Source organism: Anomaloglossus baeobatrachus, chromosome 9 (genome assembly GCF_048569485.1).
Source record: "Anomaloglossus baeobatrachus isolate aAnoBae1 chromosome 9, aAnoBae1.hap1, whole genome shotgun sequence".
NCBI lineage: Eukaryota > Metazoa > Chordata > Amphibia > Anura > Aromobatidae > Anomaloglossus > Anomaloglossus baeobatrachus.
Window position 1 is genome coordinate 35,570,857 of NC_134361.1, and position 19,174 is coordinate 35,590,030.

The following is a 19,174-nucleotide window of genomic DNA, read 5'->3' on the forward strand; positions in this document are numbered from 1 at the left end:
GGGCCGGACCAGACCAGACCGGACCAGGCCGGACCAGACCAGACCATATCGGACCGGGCCGGACCAGACCAGACCAGACCATATCGGACCGGGCCGGACCAGACCAGACCATATCGGACCGGGCCGGACCAGACCAGACCATATCGGACCGGGCCGGACCAGACCAGACCAGACCATATCGGACCGGGCCGGACCAGACCAGACCAGACCATATCGGACCGGGCCGGACCGGACCATATCGGACCGGGCCGGACCATATCGGGCCGGACCGGACCAGACCAGACCATATCGGACCGGGCCGGACCAGACCAGACCATATCGGACCGGGCCGGACCAGACCAGACCATATCGGACCGGGCCGGACCAGACCAGACCATATCGGACCGGGCCGGACCAGACCAGACCATATCGGACCGGGCCGGACCAGACCAGACCATATCGGACCGGGCCGGACCAGACCAGACCAGACCAGATCGGACCAGGCCGGACCAGACCAGACCATATCGGACCGGGCCGGACCAGACCAGACCATATCGGACCGGGCCGGACCAGACCAGACCATATCGGACCGGGCCGGACCAGACCAGACCATATCGGACCGGGCCGGACCAGACCAGACCAGACCATATCGGACCGGGCCGGACCAGACCAGACCAGACCATATCGGACCGGGCCGGACCGGACCATATCGGACCGGGCCGGACCATATCGGGCCGGACCGGACCAGACCATATTGGACCGGACCGGGCCAGACCATATTGGACCGGACCGGGCCAGACCATATCGGACCGGGCCGGACCAGAACATATCGGACCAGGCCGGACCAGAACATATCGGATCGGGCCGGACCAGAACACATCGGACCGGGCCGGACCAGACCATAATCGGGCTGGACCATATCGAACTCCCCCGCAAGTGAGTATGTGACAGGTGCCCTTTAAATGTGAGAACTAGTTGTACAGGATCCTGTATGTTTACGTGCACCTTTTGACATGTGATTGCGCCATTATATCTTCCGTGTTTGTTTTTTTTGCCAAAAATATTAATCGGGCTCACCCATCTGCCTCCTGTGTGTAGGATTCATGCGACAGACAAAGACCAGACTTCCACAGATCTGACATCCCATTTGCTTTTATTTAACACGGGCTCAGCTCCTTATTAATGAGATGGTTCACAAGACGACAGACGAGACAACAGGATATGAACAGAAATGGATCTGCCTCCGAGAATGCAGCAAGTCACACATGTACAGCGCTGTGCAGAGAAAGAAGCAACCGTCACACAGCATTCAGGCTGCGCGCCCTGCGGGTACAACGATGCCGCCGCTCCCGAGGGCCGGGCTGGCATCAACTGTATTCACACGTCGGCCATGTACTACTAAAAGAAAGAATGTCTTGTTTCTGGACCCACTTCTCCGTGTGCAGCTTGTCTTAAGATATGAATAGATTATGTATATATAGAATTTTTTTTGCATTATTTTTATATACTTTGTACAGGCCTATAAGGTTTAGTGGTGCAATGACCCTATGAACCCTACAGGAATGGCTAACTAACTAAAATACACAAAACCCCCAACATTTGGTCAAGCTGCAAGGTTAGGAAATTTATACATATATTCTCATGTGTATGGCAAGTTTAACATTACGACTGTTCGGACCAAGTTTTGTATTTAAGCCCCCCCTCCCTTTTTCCAAGTTTTGTATTTAAGCCCCCCGTCCCTCCCCTTTTCCATCCATGCCCCCCCAAAATCCATGCAATGGTACAATGACTGAGCCTGCTACTCCAAAAGCGAGGATTGCACAAATATATACCGCCGAGATGTGACAGCGGGGGAAGGATCCCACCTAAAAAGGTGACCAGGGCGATTACCTTAGTATCTAAAAAAACGTGCACAATGCCCAGCTGCGGTACTGTATAATCAGTGACCACACACAGTGACCGCAGCCTGCAGGCATATATAGAAAGGAGCGCAGCCATGGCGCCCCCCCTATTGCCTAAAAGGCTGCGTCCACTCTGTGCAAGTCACCGGATCCCTAAAGGAGAGTCAACAAACGTGACGGAGGATCTTGTGCTCAGTTTCAATCAATAAAGTAAATGGGCGTAAAGTAGTGTTCCCCCATCACACCCTAAAAATTCCTGATGTGGGCTCCGGCTAATGGGGAAGGAGAGCAAAGCTACGACCATTAACGCAAGTCCTCCTCTTCTCCTTTAATGGTCTTCTTGATGCGCAATAGCATAGTGGTGAGCCACTGGTCCAGGCGGGAGATGGAGTCAAACTCCTTTACCTGTTGAATGAAAAGACTGGTTAAAGATGGTGGCTTATTTATTAGAGGGGGGGGTTGCCATATTAAAGGGGTTTTCTAACAAGGCTGTACTCCTGGGACGCACCAGATCATCACCATAGACCTAGGCATGGAGAATCAGCAGTCACCCAGCACAGATATTTGCCCTCGGCCATGATAGCGCCATTGTCCTTACACAATTGGTGCTGAAATTCACTCAAGGTTTAGGTTTGTTTTTTTTTTAAACCAATTCAGACCTCTGGTTTGCTTCTCAGTTGCAGCTGGTAATCATAAATCTTTTGCTCATTTCAATGTATGCTTCCAAAGAAATCATAAATCACCTCTAGGGGGCAGTCTCCCATTATTATTTTTAATTTACCCTTTAACTGTAGCAGAAAGTCCCCAGTTACAGGGGAAACCATCCCCTATATTGGCATCAGTCACAGACAGAGCTGATCTGAGTATGCCATACAGGGGAGGACCCAGCAGACATTACTGCTGCCTATATTCCCTTGTCTTACACAATATGTACTCTGGAAATGAGAACGCAGAAGCAGTTATGCCCCACTTCTGTCTACTCCCCCTGGCTCTATCTAACACCGGCAGCCAACCTGCTCATGCAGGGCTAAGGGGTACTTTGCACACTACGACATCGCAAGTCGATGCTTGCGATGCCGAGTGCGATAGTCCCCGCCCCCGTCGCCAATACGATATCTTGTGATAGCTGTCGTAGCGAACATTATCGCTATGGCAGCTTCACATGCACTTACAAGCCCTGCGACGTCACTCTGGCCGGCGACCCGCCTCCTTCCTAAGGGGGCGGGTCGTGCGGCGTCACAACAACGTCACACGGCAGGCGGCCAATAGCAGCGGAGGGGCGGAGATGAGCGGGACGTACACATCCTGCCCACCTTCTTCCTTCCGGATAGCCGGCGTGAGCCAGGTAAGGAGATATTCCTCGCTCCTGCGGCTTGACACACAGCGATGTGTGCTGCCGCAGGAACTAGGAACAACATTGTCCCGAAATTATGGAATGGAGCGACGTGTCACCGATCATCCGATTTTGACTTTTTTTGCGATCGGTGATCGTCGCTCCTAGGCTTTACACGCTGCGACGTCGTTACTGGCGCCAGATGTGAGTCACTTCCGGTTTGACCCCGACGATATCGCAGGTGCGATGTCGCAGCGTGCAAAGTACCCCTAAGTTTTAGCCACAATCTCCAATATCGTTTTCAAGCAATGACTTACTGCATCCGTATAGTTGTCCACATTCTGTTCTTCATGAGCTTCAAGAAGTTTCTATAAAGATTTAAGCGAGGATTATGAGACATAAATTAGAAGGGCTGGGACCTATGGAGGGAGGAATAGCACTTTTCCCCACCTCACTGTCGTTATTTTCTTTTGCAAATCCAATGTAGGACTTTTCACTTACCTTAATAAGTTTATACTCTCTGGAATCGGAGAAGGCCGGGAACATCTCCTCGTATTTCTGGACGGCCAGCTGCGACAGACATGCAGGTCAGTAAGCCCAGCGTCCAGCCCCCCGTATACACACCCCCCCCCCGCACCGGCTCTTTATATTACCTTAGCGTTGTACATATCGATGCAGAAATGGCAAAGGGCGGCTTTGAAGAAATATTCTTTGGCACTGTACTTCAGTAGGGGGCTGTCCATTGCATTGGTGCCAACCTAATAAAATCAGAGAATGAATATATGTGATGGTGAAGGCCCACAGGGTGACAACAGAAAATGACAGCTACGCATCTACCTGCTCATAGATCTCCACTGCTTTCGGGTATTGCTCCAGTTGTGCCGCGTACGTGGCGACTTTCAGCAGACATTTGTTGGCAGAACTATAAGAAAAAACAGAAATACAGATGGAGGCATAATACAAGTATGGGCGAGACAGATTGCAATACTATAAAGTCAGTTGTGGCTGCGACAGAGAAATCCTGGTGTAACCATTGGGCTTATGGTCACAAACGGTCACTTTACACATAAAAGTTTTCTAAATCCTCAAAGTGTTTTCCCTCCAAAATAAATCCGCCATACAGTGATCACTGGCCATAAGGACTCACCTGTTAGACTCCTCTCCCTTGTAGTAATCTGCAGCCTGCTCATAGTGAGCGATTGCCTGGAAAGCAAAAGACAGAAGAGACGTGAGAAATGCAGACATCAGAATAAGGTCGTTTTGTATTGCTGTAACCACACAAGAGCGGCTTGTAGATGGACCCATAATTTGATCAAAATCTGCGCAAAGAACCTCAGATTTATGTGTTGTCTATACAGCAGTAACACAATAATAAAACATCATATATAGTCTCTGCGTGCGGTTCTGTAGGTTTTATTTGTAGGTTACTGCATACGGTCAGAGGAACCCGTACATTTGTTTAATTTTGCCAGGGGCAGATTTTTTTTATTTTATTTTGCGATGTCCAATAGGCACACAGCGTGGCAAACCTGGGGGTCTTTTTAGGAAGCCAAGTGCCATGAAAATTCATCATGTTGCAGGGAGAATTGATGGAGTAAGGAAAGAAGGGAATTTTGTTTACTTACCGTAAATTCCTTTTCTTCTAGCTCCAATTGGGAGACCCAGACGATTGGGGTATAGCTACTGCCTCTGGAGGCCGCACAAAGAACTACACTTAAAAGTGTAAGGCCCCTCCCCTTCTGGCTATACACCCTCCCGTAGGAGTACGGATTCCTCAGTTTTAGTACCAAAGCAAGAAGGAGGAAAGCCAATAACAGTTTCAAAAACAAATTCAATCCGATAACAAGATCGGAGAACTTAAGAAACAACATGAACAACATGTGCACCCGAAAAACGAAACCCTAAGAACAAATAGGGCGGGTGCTGGGTCTCCCAATTGGAGCTAGAAGAAAAGGAATTTACGGTAAGTAAACAAAATTCCCTTCTTTTTCGCTCCTAATTGGGAGACCCAGACAGTGGGACGTCCAAAAGCAGTCCCTGGGTGGGTAAAAAGATACCACATGAACGGGCTGTCAGACAGCCTCTTCCTACAGGTGGGCCACCGCCGCCTGAAGGACCTGTCTACCTAGGCTGGCATCTGCCGAAGCGTAGGTATGCACTTGATAGTGTTTGGTAAACGTGTGCAGACTCGACCAGGTAGCCGCCTGGCACACTTGCTGAGCCGTAGCCTGATGCCGCAATGCCCAGGACGCACCCACGGCTCTGGTAGAATGGGCCTTCAGTCCAGATGGAATCGGAAGCCCAGCAGAACGGTATGTGTGAAGAATTGGTTCCTTGATCCACCGCGCCAGGGTGGATTTGGAAGCTTGCGATCCCTTATGCTGACCAGCGACTAGGACAAAGAGCGCATCAGAACGGCGTAGAGACGCCGTGCGAGAAATGTAAATCCTGAGTGCTCTCACCAGGTCCAACAGATGTAAACCCTTTTCAAATTGGTGAACTGGATGCGGACACAAAGATGGCAAAGTGATATCCTGATTGAGATGAAAGGAAGAAACCACCTTGGGAGAAAACTCTGGAATTGGTCGCAGTACTACCTTGTCTTGGTGAAACACCAGAAAGGGAGATTTGCAAGATAACGCCGCTAGCTCGGACACTCTTCGAAGAGACGTGACCGCCACAAGAAAAACTACCTTTTGTGAAAGCCGAGAAAGGGAAACCTCTTTCAAAGGCTCGAAAGGCGGCTTCTGGAGAGCAATGAGAACCTTGTTCAGATCCCAGGGTTCCAATGGCCGTCTGTAAGGAGGAACGATATGACGAACTCCTTGGAGAAACGTGCGTACTTTAGAAAGCCGTGCCAAGCGCTTCTGAAAGAATACGGATAGCGCGGAGACTTGACCCTTAAGAGAGCTAAGCGACAAACCTTTTTCCAACCCAGACTGCAGGAAGGAAAGAAAAACTGGCAATGCAAATGGCCAGGGAGAAAACCCTTGAGCCAAGCACCACGCTAAGAATATCTTCCACGTCCTGTGATAGATCTTAGCTGAGGATGGTTTTCTAGCCTGTCTCATTGTGGCAACAACTTCATGAGATAAACCTGAGGCCGCTAGGATCCAGGACTCAATGGCCACACAGTCAGGTTCAGGGCCGCAGAATTCAGATGGAAAAACGGCCCTTGAGACAGCAAATCTGGACGGTCTGGTAGTGTCCACGGTTGGCCTACCGTGAGATGCCACAGATCCGGGTACCACGACCTTCTTGGCCAATCTGGAGCGACGAGTATGGCTCGATGGCAGTCGGACCTGATTTTCCGGAGAACTCTGGGTAACAATGCTAGAGGTGGAAACACATAGGGGAGTCGGAATTGCGACCAATCCTGAACCAAGGCGTCTGCCGCCAGTGCTCGGTGATCGTGAGACCGTGCCATGAAAACTGGGACCTTGTTGTTGTGCCGTGACGCCATCAGATCGACGTCCGGCGTCCCCCAGCGGCAACAGATCTGCTGAAACACGTCCGGGTGAAGGGACCATTCTCCTGCGTCCATGCCCTGGCGACTGAGAAAGTCTGCTTCCCAGTTTTCCACGCCTGGGATGTGAACTGCGGATATGGTGGACGCTCTGCTTTCCACCCACGTCAAAATCCGCTGGACTTCTTGAAAAGCTTGGCGACTGCGTGTTCCCCCTTGGTGGTTGATGTACGCCACCGCCGTGGAATTGTCCGACTGAATCCGAATCTGCTTGCCTTCCAGCCATTGTTGGAAGGCTCGCAGGGCAAGATAGATTGCTCTGATTTCCAGAACATTGATCTGCAGGGTGGACTCTTCCTGAGTCCACGTCCCCTGAGCCCTGTGGTGGAGAAACACCGCTCCCCACCCTGATAGGCTCGCATCCGTCGTGACCACTGCCCAGGACGGGGGAAGGAACGACTTTCCCTGTGACAATGAGGTGGGGAGAAGCCACCAACGCAGAGAGTCCTTGGCAGTCTGAGAGAGGGAGACAGTCCTGTCGAGGGACGTCGATTTCCCATTCCATTGGCGTAGAATGTCCCATTGTAGAGGGCGCAGATGAAACTGCGCGAACGGGACTGCCTCCATTGCTGCTACCATCTTTCCTAGGAAATGCATGAGGCGCCTCAGTGAGTGCGACTGGCTCTGAAGGAGAGATTGCACTCCAGTCCGTAGCGAGCACTGCTTGTCCAGTGGAAGCTTCACTATCGCTGAGAGAGTATGAAACTCCATGCCAAGATAAGTCAGAGATTGGGTCGGGGTTAGATGAGACTTTGGAAAGTTGATAATCCACCCGAAACTCTGGAGAGTGTCTAGTGCCACCTTCAGACTGTGCTGGCATGCCTCTTGAGAGGGTGCCTTTATAAGCAGGTCGTCTAGATACGGGATGACCGAGTGACCCTGCGAGTGCAGAACAGCTACTACTGCTGCCATGACTTTGGTGAAGACCCGGGGGGCTGTTGCCAGACCGAAAGGTAACGCTACGAACTGCAGGTGTTCGTCGTGTATGACGAAGCGTAGGAAACGCTGATGCTCTGGTGCAATCGGCACGTGGAGATACGCATCTTTGATATCTATTGATGCTAGAAAATCTCCTTGAGACATTGAGGCTATGACGGAGCGTAGGGATTCCATCCGGAACCTCCTGACTTTTACGTGTCTGTTGAGCAACTTTAGATCCAGGACGGGTCGATACGATCCGTCCTTTTTTGGGACCACAAACAGATTGGAGTAAAAACCGTGACCTTGTTCCTGAAGAGGGACGGAGGTCACCACTCCTTCCGCCTTTAGAGCGGCCACCGCCTGCAACAGAGCATCGGCTCGGTCTGGTGGTGGAGAAGTTCTGAAGAAACGAGTTGGCGGACGAGAACTGAACTCTATCCTGTACCCGTGAGACAGAATATCCCTCACCCAACGGTCTTTGACGCGTGACAGCCAAATGTCGCCAAAGTGGGAAAGCCTCCCACCGACCGCGGGTGTGGGAATCGGAGACTGCAAGTCAGGAGGACGCCGTCTTGGCAACGGTTCCTCCGGCTGTCCTTTTTGGGCGTGACTGAGACCTCCAAGAATCTGAGCGTCTCTGGTCTTTTTGAGTCTTTTTTGACGAGGCGAATTGGGACCTGCCCGGTCCTCGAAAGGACCGATAACCAGACTGACCCTTCCTCTGTTGGGGTTTGTTTTGTCTGTGTTGCGGTAAGGATGAGTCCTTACCCTTGGAGTGTTTGATGATTTCATCCAAACGCTCTCCAAACAATCGGTCACGAGAAAAAGGCAAATTGGTTAAGCACTTCTTGGAATGAGAATCTGCTTTCCAATGTCTCAACCACAGGGCCCTACGCAAAACAACGGAGTTGGCTGACGCCACTGCCGTGCGGCTTGTAGCGTCAAGAACAGCATTAATCGCGTACGACGCGAATGCCGCCATTTGCGAGGTCAATGGTGCTACCTGCGGGGCAAATGCACGTGTGGCTGAGTCGACTTGCGCAAGCCCGGCTGAGATAGCTTGGAGTGCCCATACGGCCGCAAAAGATGGCGCTAACGACGCTCCAATCGCTTCATAGATGGATTTCAGCCAGAGCTCCATCTGCCTGTCAGTGGCATCTTTAAGTGCCGCTCCATCTTCAACTGCAACCAAGGATCTAGCTGCAAGCCTGGAAATTGGAGGATCCACTTTTGGACACTGGGTCCAACCCTTGACCACCTCAGGGGGAAAAGGATAGCGTGTATCTTTAAGCCGTTTAGAAAAACGCCTTTCAGGATAAGCGTGGGGTTTCTGGATTGCGTCTCTAAAGTCAGCGTGGTCCAGAAAAGTGCTTAATGTACGCTTAGGGTATCTGAAATGGATTCTCTCGTGCTGCGAAGCTGACTCCTCTACAAGAGGAGCTGGTGGGGAAATATTTAACATCTTATTGATGTTAAATATAAGATCATTAACTATGGCGTCACCATCTGGTGTATCTAGATTGAGAGCGGTTCCAGGATCAGAATCCTGATCAGTTACGTCCGCCTCATCACCCATAGATTCATCTCGCTGGGATCCTGACCATTGAGATGAATGTGAAGGCCCGTCATAGCGAGCCCGCTTAGGCTGCCCGGGGCCATCGTCCGAGTCAGAGTCTTCACCCTGAGGTGTATGTGCCCGTCCCGGAGCTTGGAGGTAATTCAGCTGAGGGGGACCAGGGGGGCAATGATTGCACAGTGTCCATGGCCTGAAGTACAGGCCTAGCTCGCAATGTGTCAAGAATTTGTGACATAGTGAGAGACATTCTGTCAGCAAAAGCTGCAAACTCAGTTCCTGTCACCTGGACAGCATTCACAGGTGGTACACCCTGGGTCACGTCCAGCAGAGGTCCCGACTGTGCAAGCGCCGCAGGGGCCGAGCACTGCACACAATGGGGGTCCGTGGAGCCTGCCGGTAGAAAAGTCCCACATGCGGTGCAGGAAGCATATAATGTCTGTGCCTTGGCACCCTTGCGTTTTACGGACGACATGCTGCTGGCTCTCTGCAATGTGAGAGAGTCTATAGCCAAAGGGCGACCAGCGCTATGCAATACAAAGTATTTGTAGAAACAAAATACTAAGAATACTACTGGCACAAGAGGGGGTGAGCCCTGAGGGCTGCTTACCGCCCGCTGAATAGCGGGTAAGAGGCGCAGAATTCCTTGTCTGGGTCTCCCCGGCTCCCCTCTGCAGCTCAGCGTGTCAGCAGGAATGGCTGCCGGCGTCTGTGGAGAGAGGCGGTCCGTGGGAGTTCCTAAACAAAAGTGCGGGAAACAGTGTCCCCTCTGTGCCTATTGTGAGGGCTGGAGTATGTAAAAACGACTCCAGCCCTCGGCGCTGATGCACTGACCAGCGTCCCGCCCCTCTCCTGACTGGCAGGTCTGGGGGCGGGAACGAACGGAAGCAGGCCGCAAAAGCCGGGGACTCGAGTTATCAGCGCGGCCGCCGTAAAAGCGCGGCCCGCGCTGAAGTCCCCGGCGCACCACAAGTGCCAGCCGCGCCGCAGTCCCAGCGGCCGGCGCGACCGATTCCCAGAAGTGTGCCTGCTTCAGCGAAGCTGAATGAGGCCATGGCACAAGCGCCGCAGCGCTGATGTCCCCGGCGCACTACAACACCCAGCATGCTGCGGTGTGAGCGCCAAATGCACGGGGACACAGAGTACCTTGAGGAAGCAGGGCCATGTCCCTGATGTACTCCGCTCCATCCAGCATCTTCTCCAGGGGCTGTAGATGGAGCCCGGTCTCAGTGCCTGGAGACCAGTAAATCCCACTTCACCCAGAGCCCTGTAAAAAGGGATGGGGAAGGAATCAGCATGTGGGCTCCTGCCGCCGTACCCGCAATGGGTACCTCAACCTTACAAACACCTCCGACATACAGTGGGGTGAGAAGGGAGCATGCTGGGAGCCCTGTATGGGCCCTCTTTTCTTCCATCCGACATAGTCAGCAGCTGCTGCTGACTAAAAACAATGGAGCTATGCGTGCATGTCTGACCTCCTTCGCACAAAGCTAAAACTGAGGAATCCGTACTCCTACGGGAGGGTGTATAGCCAGAAGGGGAGGGGCCTTACACTTTTAAGTGTAGTTCTTTGTGCGGCCTCCAGAGGCAGTAGCTATACACCCACTGTCTGGGTCTCCCAATTAGGAGCGAAAAAGAAAAGTCAGATGGCGGTATAACTCGGATGACGGTTTGCACCTGACCAGAGCACGATAGCTGCATAGAAATGCATGAAGCCGTCATGTTCGGGTCGGCAGAGCTGCTGGCTGGATCAAGAACTAGAACTACATCCGATCTATACAGGTGTGTGACTCTTTCGTAACAGTGTTAACTTGCCCCCTTGTCTCTAACCACTGACATGGCGCAAGCAAATTATCGAGAGGGTTCAACAGTCAGCATTGGAGGCATGTCTCATCTGGGCTGTTGTACAATTGTACAAGAGTAATACATTTTAATATATATATATATATATATATATATATATATATATATATATATATATATATATATATATATATATATATATATATATATATATATATATATATATATATCTATATCTGTGTGTGTGTGTCCAGGATTGGCATCCGCACCATCGCAGCTACAGCCACAAAATTTTGCACACTCACACTTCTGGACCCCGAGAGTGTCATAGGCTATGTTTTGAGGGGAAATTTTAACCCCGCTCTTTACAGTTATTCGCCAAAAAACTTGCCTCCATTAAAGCAAATGGAGCTCGGAGCCACAGCGCAGCCAGAACTTCAGAAGAATGCGCAGCCACGCCCTTATATGGAATGTTGGCGTGTCACAATGCAGCCAGGGAAAGAGGCAGACACAGACAGGGAAAGTGACAGACAGGGAAAGTGACAGACAGGGAAAGTGACAGACAGGGAAAGTGACAGACAGGGAAAGTGACAGACAGGGAAAGTGACAGACAGGGAAAGTGACAGACAGGGAAAGTGACAGACAGGGAAAGTGACAGACAGGGAAAGTGACAGACAGGGAAAGTGACAGACAGGGAAAGTGACAGAGATAGATAGACAGGGAAAGAGATTGAGACAGACAGGGAAAGAGACAGACAGACAAAGAGATAGAGAGAGAGACACAGAGATATATACAGAGGCGGAGACAGACAGAGAATGGGAGAGAAACAGAGAGAGAGTTACTATCCCGGGCAGTGCCAGGTGCTATGTTTTGAGGCGAAATTTTAACCCCGCACATTCCAATTTACCAATCAATTTTGCCCCTATCTACATAATGGGGAAAAAGTGAAATGAAAAGTGTTGAGGGCAAGTTGACAGCTCCAGATGTGAACAAGGGGGACTTAAAGAATGACAGCGATGGCGCCAAAGAGTATATACCAAACCGTTGCTAAGGTGGGGCCCCGACATGGGATACTCACCACACTCGGGGATATGAACACACACACAATGCACCACACACTACCACGTACTTGAACACATATACCACCCTCAGCACACATCTCACCACACATACACCAACCTCACCACATAATCACCCAAAACACACACAAGTCTGGTATTATCCTTCAAAAATAAAATTCTGATTAATAAGCAGCCAAACTACAAGAACAACAAAATGTACCACATAGGAAATACGGCAGCTGTCAGTCACATGACCTGTCTATATGTGTATGTGTGAGCTAGTATATACTGTCAGGGGGAGGGCTTTCTGTTGCCTGGAGATTTATCAGGCTGCCAATAGCAACCAATCACAGCTTAGCTTCTATTTTGCTACAGTTAATTAATCTGAGCTCTGATTGGTTAATATAGGCAACAATTTAATAATTACATTTATATCTATTTGTTTTGTGGTTTTTGTGTGCAGAATACATTTTTGTTAATACATTCTATTTTGTTAACAGCAGTTAGTAACCCGGGCGAAGCCGGGTAGTACAGCTAATATAATATATATATATATATATATATATATATATATATATATATATATATATATATATATACACACACACACACACACACAAGTTCATGTATATTTCTATATATATTTTTTTACAGATATATATTATAAAAAATATTTTTTTTTTATTTACATATGTAAAAAAAATGTAGAAAATACTTTTTTTTCTTTTTTTACACACACATCAAAATATGTATAAAAGTGTAGTCACTGAATAGTCTCCTCCGTACCTACATGATTCTTGGCACTAGCTGCATAATACCAGTGCTGCACATGTACGGTTGTGCCAAGGAAGGTACTTGCTAGCCAATTTTCTGACATGACCATACATGATAATGTGTCTTTTCCATGAAATATCAATTCTGCGTTTTCCTATGACTCTGCATTTGTACCGTTCCTCCTCCAGGAAATGTAATATATGGACAGCTGGGTGTTTGCATCTGCCTTGTCAGATTGTATATATGCAGATATCTGCTTGCTATTTGGGCAACATCCTCCTCTGTGGTCTCCCTGCTAACACGCTCGCCCCTCTCCAGTCCATCCTTAATTCTGCTGCCCGAATGATCCACCCCTCTCCTCAATACCACCCCGCTTCTCCTCTCTGCAAGTCCCTCCATTGGCTCCCAATCTTCTATCGTATCCAATTCAAACTACTAACCCTGACCTACAAAGCCATCCATATCTGTCTCCTCCATATATCTCTGAACTAATCTCTCGCTACACTCAAAAACGTAACCTCCGGTCCTCCCAAGATCTCCTTCTCTCCTCCTCTCTCATTCGCTCCTCATGCAACCGACTCCAAGACTTCTCCCGAACATCCCCAGTCTTCTGGAACTCACTGCCTCAACACGTCAGATTATCTACTACACTTGCAAACTTCAAACGGACCCTGAAAACTCATCTGTTCAGAAATGCCTATAATCTACAATGACCCCACCACCGTGCTGAGCTGCCGCCCCACCACCGTGCTGAGCTGCCGTTCCACCACCGTGCTGAGCTGCCGCCCCACCACCGTGCGGAGCTGCCGCCCCACCACCGTGCGGAGCTGCCGCCCCACCACCGTGCGGAGCTGCCGCCCCTCCACCGTGCGGAGCTGCCGCCCCTCCACCGTGCGGAGCTGCCGCCCAACCTACACCCCACCTACTGTCTCCTCCCCAAAATCCTTTAGGATGTAAGCCCGCAAGGGCAGGGCCCTCTTCCCTCTGTGATAGTCTGTCTATTGTAACGTGTATATGTATTCTGTATGTAACCCCCTCATGTACAGCACCATGGAATCAATGGTGCTCTATAAATAAATAATAATAATAATAATAATAATAGTACAACAGACCGGTCCCCTAATAGGTCACTCATAAATGGAGCATAGTATGGGGAATAGATCGGCTTTAATCTCACATTATTAACTTCATGGCACAAATATAATTGGGTTATTGGGAAATATAATATATATATATATATATATATATATATATATATATATATATATATATATATATATATATATATATATATATATATATATAATTATAATATAAACAAACCTTCTCTATGTCCACCAGCTCGGACTCGTAGATCTCGGCTATGGATATGTGGTGCTTGGCTGCGATGGTGAATCTTCCCTATGAGGCAGAAGAACAAAGTCACAATAAGGAAGAGGGTCTTCACCCCATACACTGTGCTGACAACCTGTAAGTATCCATCACATCTGATCATCACAGACCAATTACTGAATATTTTTCTCTATCGGTCTGCATTGTGAAAAAGGGCATTTAAACGAGTGCAGAGCGACGGGTTGTACCATCAGTCGATGAGCGTCAGCTTCAAGCCCATCATACACAAGTCTGGAACCGAAACGCATCAGATTATGAGACAGGAAAGCAAAGAACCGCTTGCTTCATGGAGGTTCCCCTTCGGCCGAGCCCGAGAGTATACAGATAATCTACCATAGGAAGCGCCGTCACTCACCATGTCAGTGTAGATCTCTATTGCCCGCAGGAGACAGTTGATGGCCTCTGTAAAAGACAGATATGAGATTATCAGATCAGGGGTGATGGCAGCGTCAGATAAGATCACGTGCAGCAGTAGAATCGGTCACAGATCTGCACGGATCCGTCCGCTCCCTGCATGCAGATATGTGGCTGCAGTCTTAAAGGGAACCTGTCACCAGATTTGGGGCCTATAAACTGCGACCACCACCAGTGGGCTCTTATATACAGCATTCTAACATGCTGTATATAAGAGCGCAGGCCGCTGTGTACAACATAAAAATCACTTTATAATACTCACCTAACAGTGGCTGCGGTGGATGTGGGTCATATGGGTGTCTCCGTTCTCCGGTGCCACCTCTTTTGGCCATCTTTGTTGCCCTTCTCTTGAAGCCTGTGTGCATGACGCGTCCTACGTCATCCACACTCGCCGACATTGCGGTCCTGCGCAGGCACACTTTGATCTGCCCTGAGCAGGGCAGAACAAAGTATTGTAGTGCGCCTGCGCGGGACCGGAGAGTGTGTATGACGTAGGACGCGTCATGCACACAGGCTTCAAGAGAAGGGCAACAAAGATGGCCAAAAGAGGTGGCACCGGAGAACGGAGACACCCATATGACCCACATCCACCGCAGCCACTGTTTAGGCGAGTATTATAAAGGGATTTTTATGTTCTACAAAGCGGCCTGCGCTCTTATATACAGCATGTTAGAATTCTGTATACAAGAGCCCAATAGATACGCCCCAGATCTGGTGACAGGTTCCCTTTAAGATTGGAGTAACATTGGGTGAATATGTGACATGGTTAGTAATGGAGATGACAGCACCCCTCGTATTGTCTCAAATAACTGTCTGCACTGATGGACGCCCCATCCCCCCCCCACCAGACATTTCACTTCTGAAATATCATGACGCTTGAATCCGGCCTTTCACTGATAGACGATCTATTACATCCAGGCTTTACCCAAAGCCTTTTAGTCCATGGCCGCTGGCCGATCTGTGGCTGTTGCGCTCATTTTAACCACTGGGACCTTAATGTCACAGAGATGCCAATGGCACTTTGATGGCAGAGTGACCACGGCAAATGTCGGATCAGTTGGGGTCCAGCAGTTATATCCCCCCACTGATGTACCCCTGGTAGCCACACAGCACCAAGGAGGGCAAGCAACAGCTTTCAATAACAAGCGGTCAGTACACGGAAGCAATGGAGGCCACCGATCACCGTACAGCGCTCGTCCTCAGCACCACAGCAGAAAATAACCAATAGGTTCTTGTTTTCACCCTTTATCACCAAAAGAGAATTCTCCTTTATACACATATATTATTTTTTATATAAACCACCGTGTTTTCTAATAGATTTAATATTGTATTTCTCTTAATCGTCCGTCCTGCGACGACTGAGCCACACTGACATTTCATGCATTGCGACATAACCCCCAGCGGCAGCCATCAGACACGTGGTCACACACACGTTACTCTCAGCCCTGACCATAGTCCCTTCATCGAGTCATTAACCACAACACATCGGGACTAGTGGTGCAGTAGTCTATCTGGACAGTAAGGATTAAGCCAAATTGGAGGAAGACGAGCAGCGGCGGAGCAGAAAAAATCCAGGGGGTTAAGGAAGGTCGTTTCCAAAAATAAATATTTTTGTAATAACTGTTGTTAACAAAATAGAATGTATTAACAAAAATGTATTCTGTACAAAAACCACAAAACAAATAGAAATGTAATTATTAAAAGGCAAAAACTAAGCTAATAGAAGCATTTCACAACATATATTTCAACACCACAGATATTCCACACAGATTTAACTAAATTGGCAAAGTAATGTGCTCCGACTGTCTCTCTTTCCCTGTCTCTGTCCATTTCTCTCTGTCTCCCCACCAACATCTTATTACCTCACATATAATCTTCTTATACTATGAATGTCTTTTGTTCCTATAGCAACCAATCACAGCTCCCACAAATAACCTGTAGTTCCAGGCTCCATTTACTTTAATGGAGGTATGTTTTTTGGAGAGTAACTGTAAAGCACGGGGTTAACTTTTCCTGTCAAAACATAGTCTACAATGTTCCCTGGGTCACATGTCTGTGCAAAATTTCATGACTGTAAAAGCGACAGGGCGGATACACTTCTCGTTTCACTTTTTCCCCCATTATGTAGATAGGGCCAAAATTGATTGGTAAATTGGAACGCGCAGGGTTAAAATTTCGCCTCACAACATAACCTATGACGCTCTCGGGGTCCAGACGTACGAGTGTCCAAAATGTTGTGGCTGTAGCTGCGACGGTGCAGATGCCAATCCCGGACATACACACACACTCAGCTTTATATATTAGATGGATAGAGGGATAGATAGATAGAGGGATAGATAGATAGAGGGATAGATAGATAGAGGGATAGATAGATAGAGGGATAGATAGATAGAGGGATAGATAGATAGAGGGATAGATAGATAGAGGGATAGATAGAGGGATAGATAGATAGAGGGATAGATAGATAGAGGGATAGATAGATAGAGGGATAGATAGATAGATAGATAGATAGATAGATGGGATAAAGAGAATTTTGTTTACTTACCGTAAATTCTTTTTCTTATAGTTCCGACATGGGAGACCCAAACCATGGGTGTATAGCTACTGCCTCCGGAGGACACACAAAGTACTACACTCAAACGTGTAGCTCCTCCCTCCGGCTATATACACCCCCTGGATGACAATCTACCCAGTTCAGTGCAAAAGCTGAAGGAGGACATCCACCCATAAGTAGAGAAAGAGTAAAACTCGGAATAACCGGAACTCTGACTACTAACAACAGCCGGTGAAACACACGGAACAAAAAACTGCCAACAGGCAACAGGGAGGGTGCTGGGTCTCCCATGTCGGAACTATAAGAAAAAGAATTTACGGTAAGTAAACAAAATTCTCTTTTTCTTTATCGTTCCTTATGGGAGACCCAAACCATGGGACGTTCCAAAGCAGTCCATGGGCGGGAAATAAACAGAACTGAGAAGTAGGCAAAACCTAACTTCACAAATGGGCGACAGCCGCCTGAAGAATGCGTCTGCCCAAGCTCGCATCTGCCGAAGCATGAGCATGCACCTGGTAGTGCTTCGAAAAAGTGTGCAGACTGGACCATGTGGCAGCCTGACAGACCTGCTGAGCCGTAGCCTCGTGTCTGAAAGCCCAGGAGGCACCGACAGCTCTGGTCGAGTGCGCCTTAATCCCCGGCGGGGGAGGCACCTGAGAACACTGGTAGGCATCGGAGATAGCCGACCTGATCCAACGAGCTAGAGTCGGTTTAGAAGCAGCGAGACCCTTGCGCTGACTAGTGGTTAGCACAAAAAGAGATGTGCACCGCCTAAAAACAGCGGTGCGTGACACATAGATTCGGAGCGCCCGCACCAAATCTAAGGAGTGCAACGCCTTCTCAAAGCGATGCACCGGGGCCGGACAAAGAAAAGGCAATGAAATGTCCTGATTAAGGTGGAAAGGAGACACCACCTTAGGGAGAAAGTCCGGAGTCGGACGAAGAACCACCTTGTCTTGGTGAAACACCAAAAAGGGGGATACTGAAGAGAGCGCAGCCAAATCCGAAACTCTCCTGAGAGAAGTTATGGCTAATAGAAAAACAACTTTCTGTGAAAGTCTAGACAAGGGAACTTCCCTGAGAGGCTCAAAGGGGGGTTTCTGTAAGGCCGTGAGGACCAGATTAAGGTCCCAGGGATCCAAGGGCCGCCGGTAAGGTGGAATGATGTGAGATGCGCCCTGCATGAAGGTGCGCACCTGAGCCAGTCGGGCGATACGCCGCTGGAACAATACCGACAGAGCCGACACCTGTCCCTTAAGGGAATTGAGGGACAGTCCTAGCTGTAGACCGGACTGTAGAAAAGACAGGATGGTCGGCAACGAGAACGGCCAAGGGGCATGGCCGGACGAACGACACCAGGACAGGAAAATTTTCCAAGTCCTGTGGTAAATCTTGGCCGAGGAAGACTTCCGAGCCTGAGTCATGGTGGAGATGACCTCAGAGGGAATGCCTGAAGCCGTGAGGATCCAGGACTCAAGAGCCACGCCGTCAATCTGAGAGCCGCAGAATTCTGGCGGAAGAACGGACCTTGAGAGAGAAGGTCTGGGCGGTCCGGGAGACGCCACGGCACCTCTACGGACAGACGGAGCAGGTCTGGGTACCACGCTCGCCTGGGCCAGTCCGGAGCAATGAGCATGACTCGACGGCCCTCCATTCTGATCTTGCGCAGAACCCTGGGCAAGAGCGCTGGAGGGGGAAACACATAGGCCAGACGGAACTGAGACCAATCTTGAACCAGTGCGTCTGCTGCGAAGGCTTGAGGATCGTGGGAGCGAGCCACGTAAACCGGAACCTTGTTGTTGTGCCGGGATGCCATTAGATCTACCTCTGGAGTGCCCCACTTGCGGCAGAGTGATTTGAACACTGACGGATGCAGGGCCCACTCGCCGCCGTCTACGGTTTGACGGCTGAGATAATCGGCCTCCCAGTTTTCTACGCCTGGG

The 19,174-nt window shown here is 49.4% G+C and overlaps 1 protein-coding gene across 1 annotated transcript in view; it reads right to left on the bottom strand.

The window, feature by feature from the left end:
- Positions 1-1,723: 1,723 nt before the first annotated feature.
- NAPA (NSF attachment protein alpha) overlaps positions 1,724-19,174 on the bottom strand; it is a 30,539-nt gene continuing 13,088 nt past the window's right edge. The window contains exons 4-11 of the mRNA XM_075323536.1: positions 14,619-14,665; positions 14,195-14,272; positions 4,361-4,416; positions 4,051-4,135; positions 3,867-3,971; positions 3,715-3,783; positions 3,531-3,581; positions 1,724-2,285 (exon numbers count right to left, since the gene is read on the bottom strand). Of these exons, the coding sequence (XP_075179651.1) occupies positions 2,184-2,285; positions 3,531-3,581; positions 3,715-3,783; positions 3,867-3,971; positions 4,051-4,135; positions 4,361-4,416; positions 14,195-14,272; positions 14,619-14,665 (593 nt within the window). The 3' untranslated portion in view covers positions 1,724-2,183. The remainder of the gene's footprint in view (positions 2,286-3,530; positions 3,582-3,714; positions 3,784-3,866; positions 3,972-4,050; positions 4,136-4,360; positions 4,417-14,194; positions 14,273-14,618; positions 14,666-19,174) is intronic.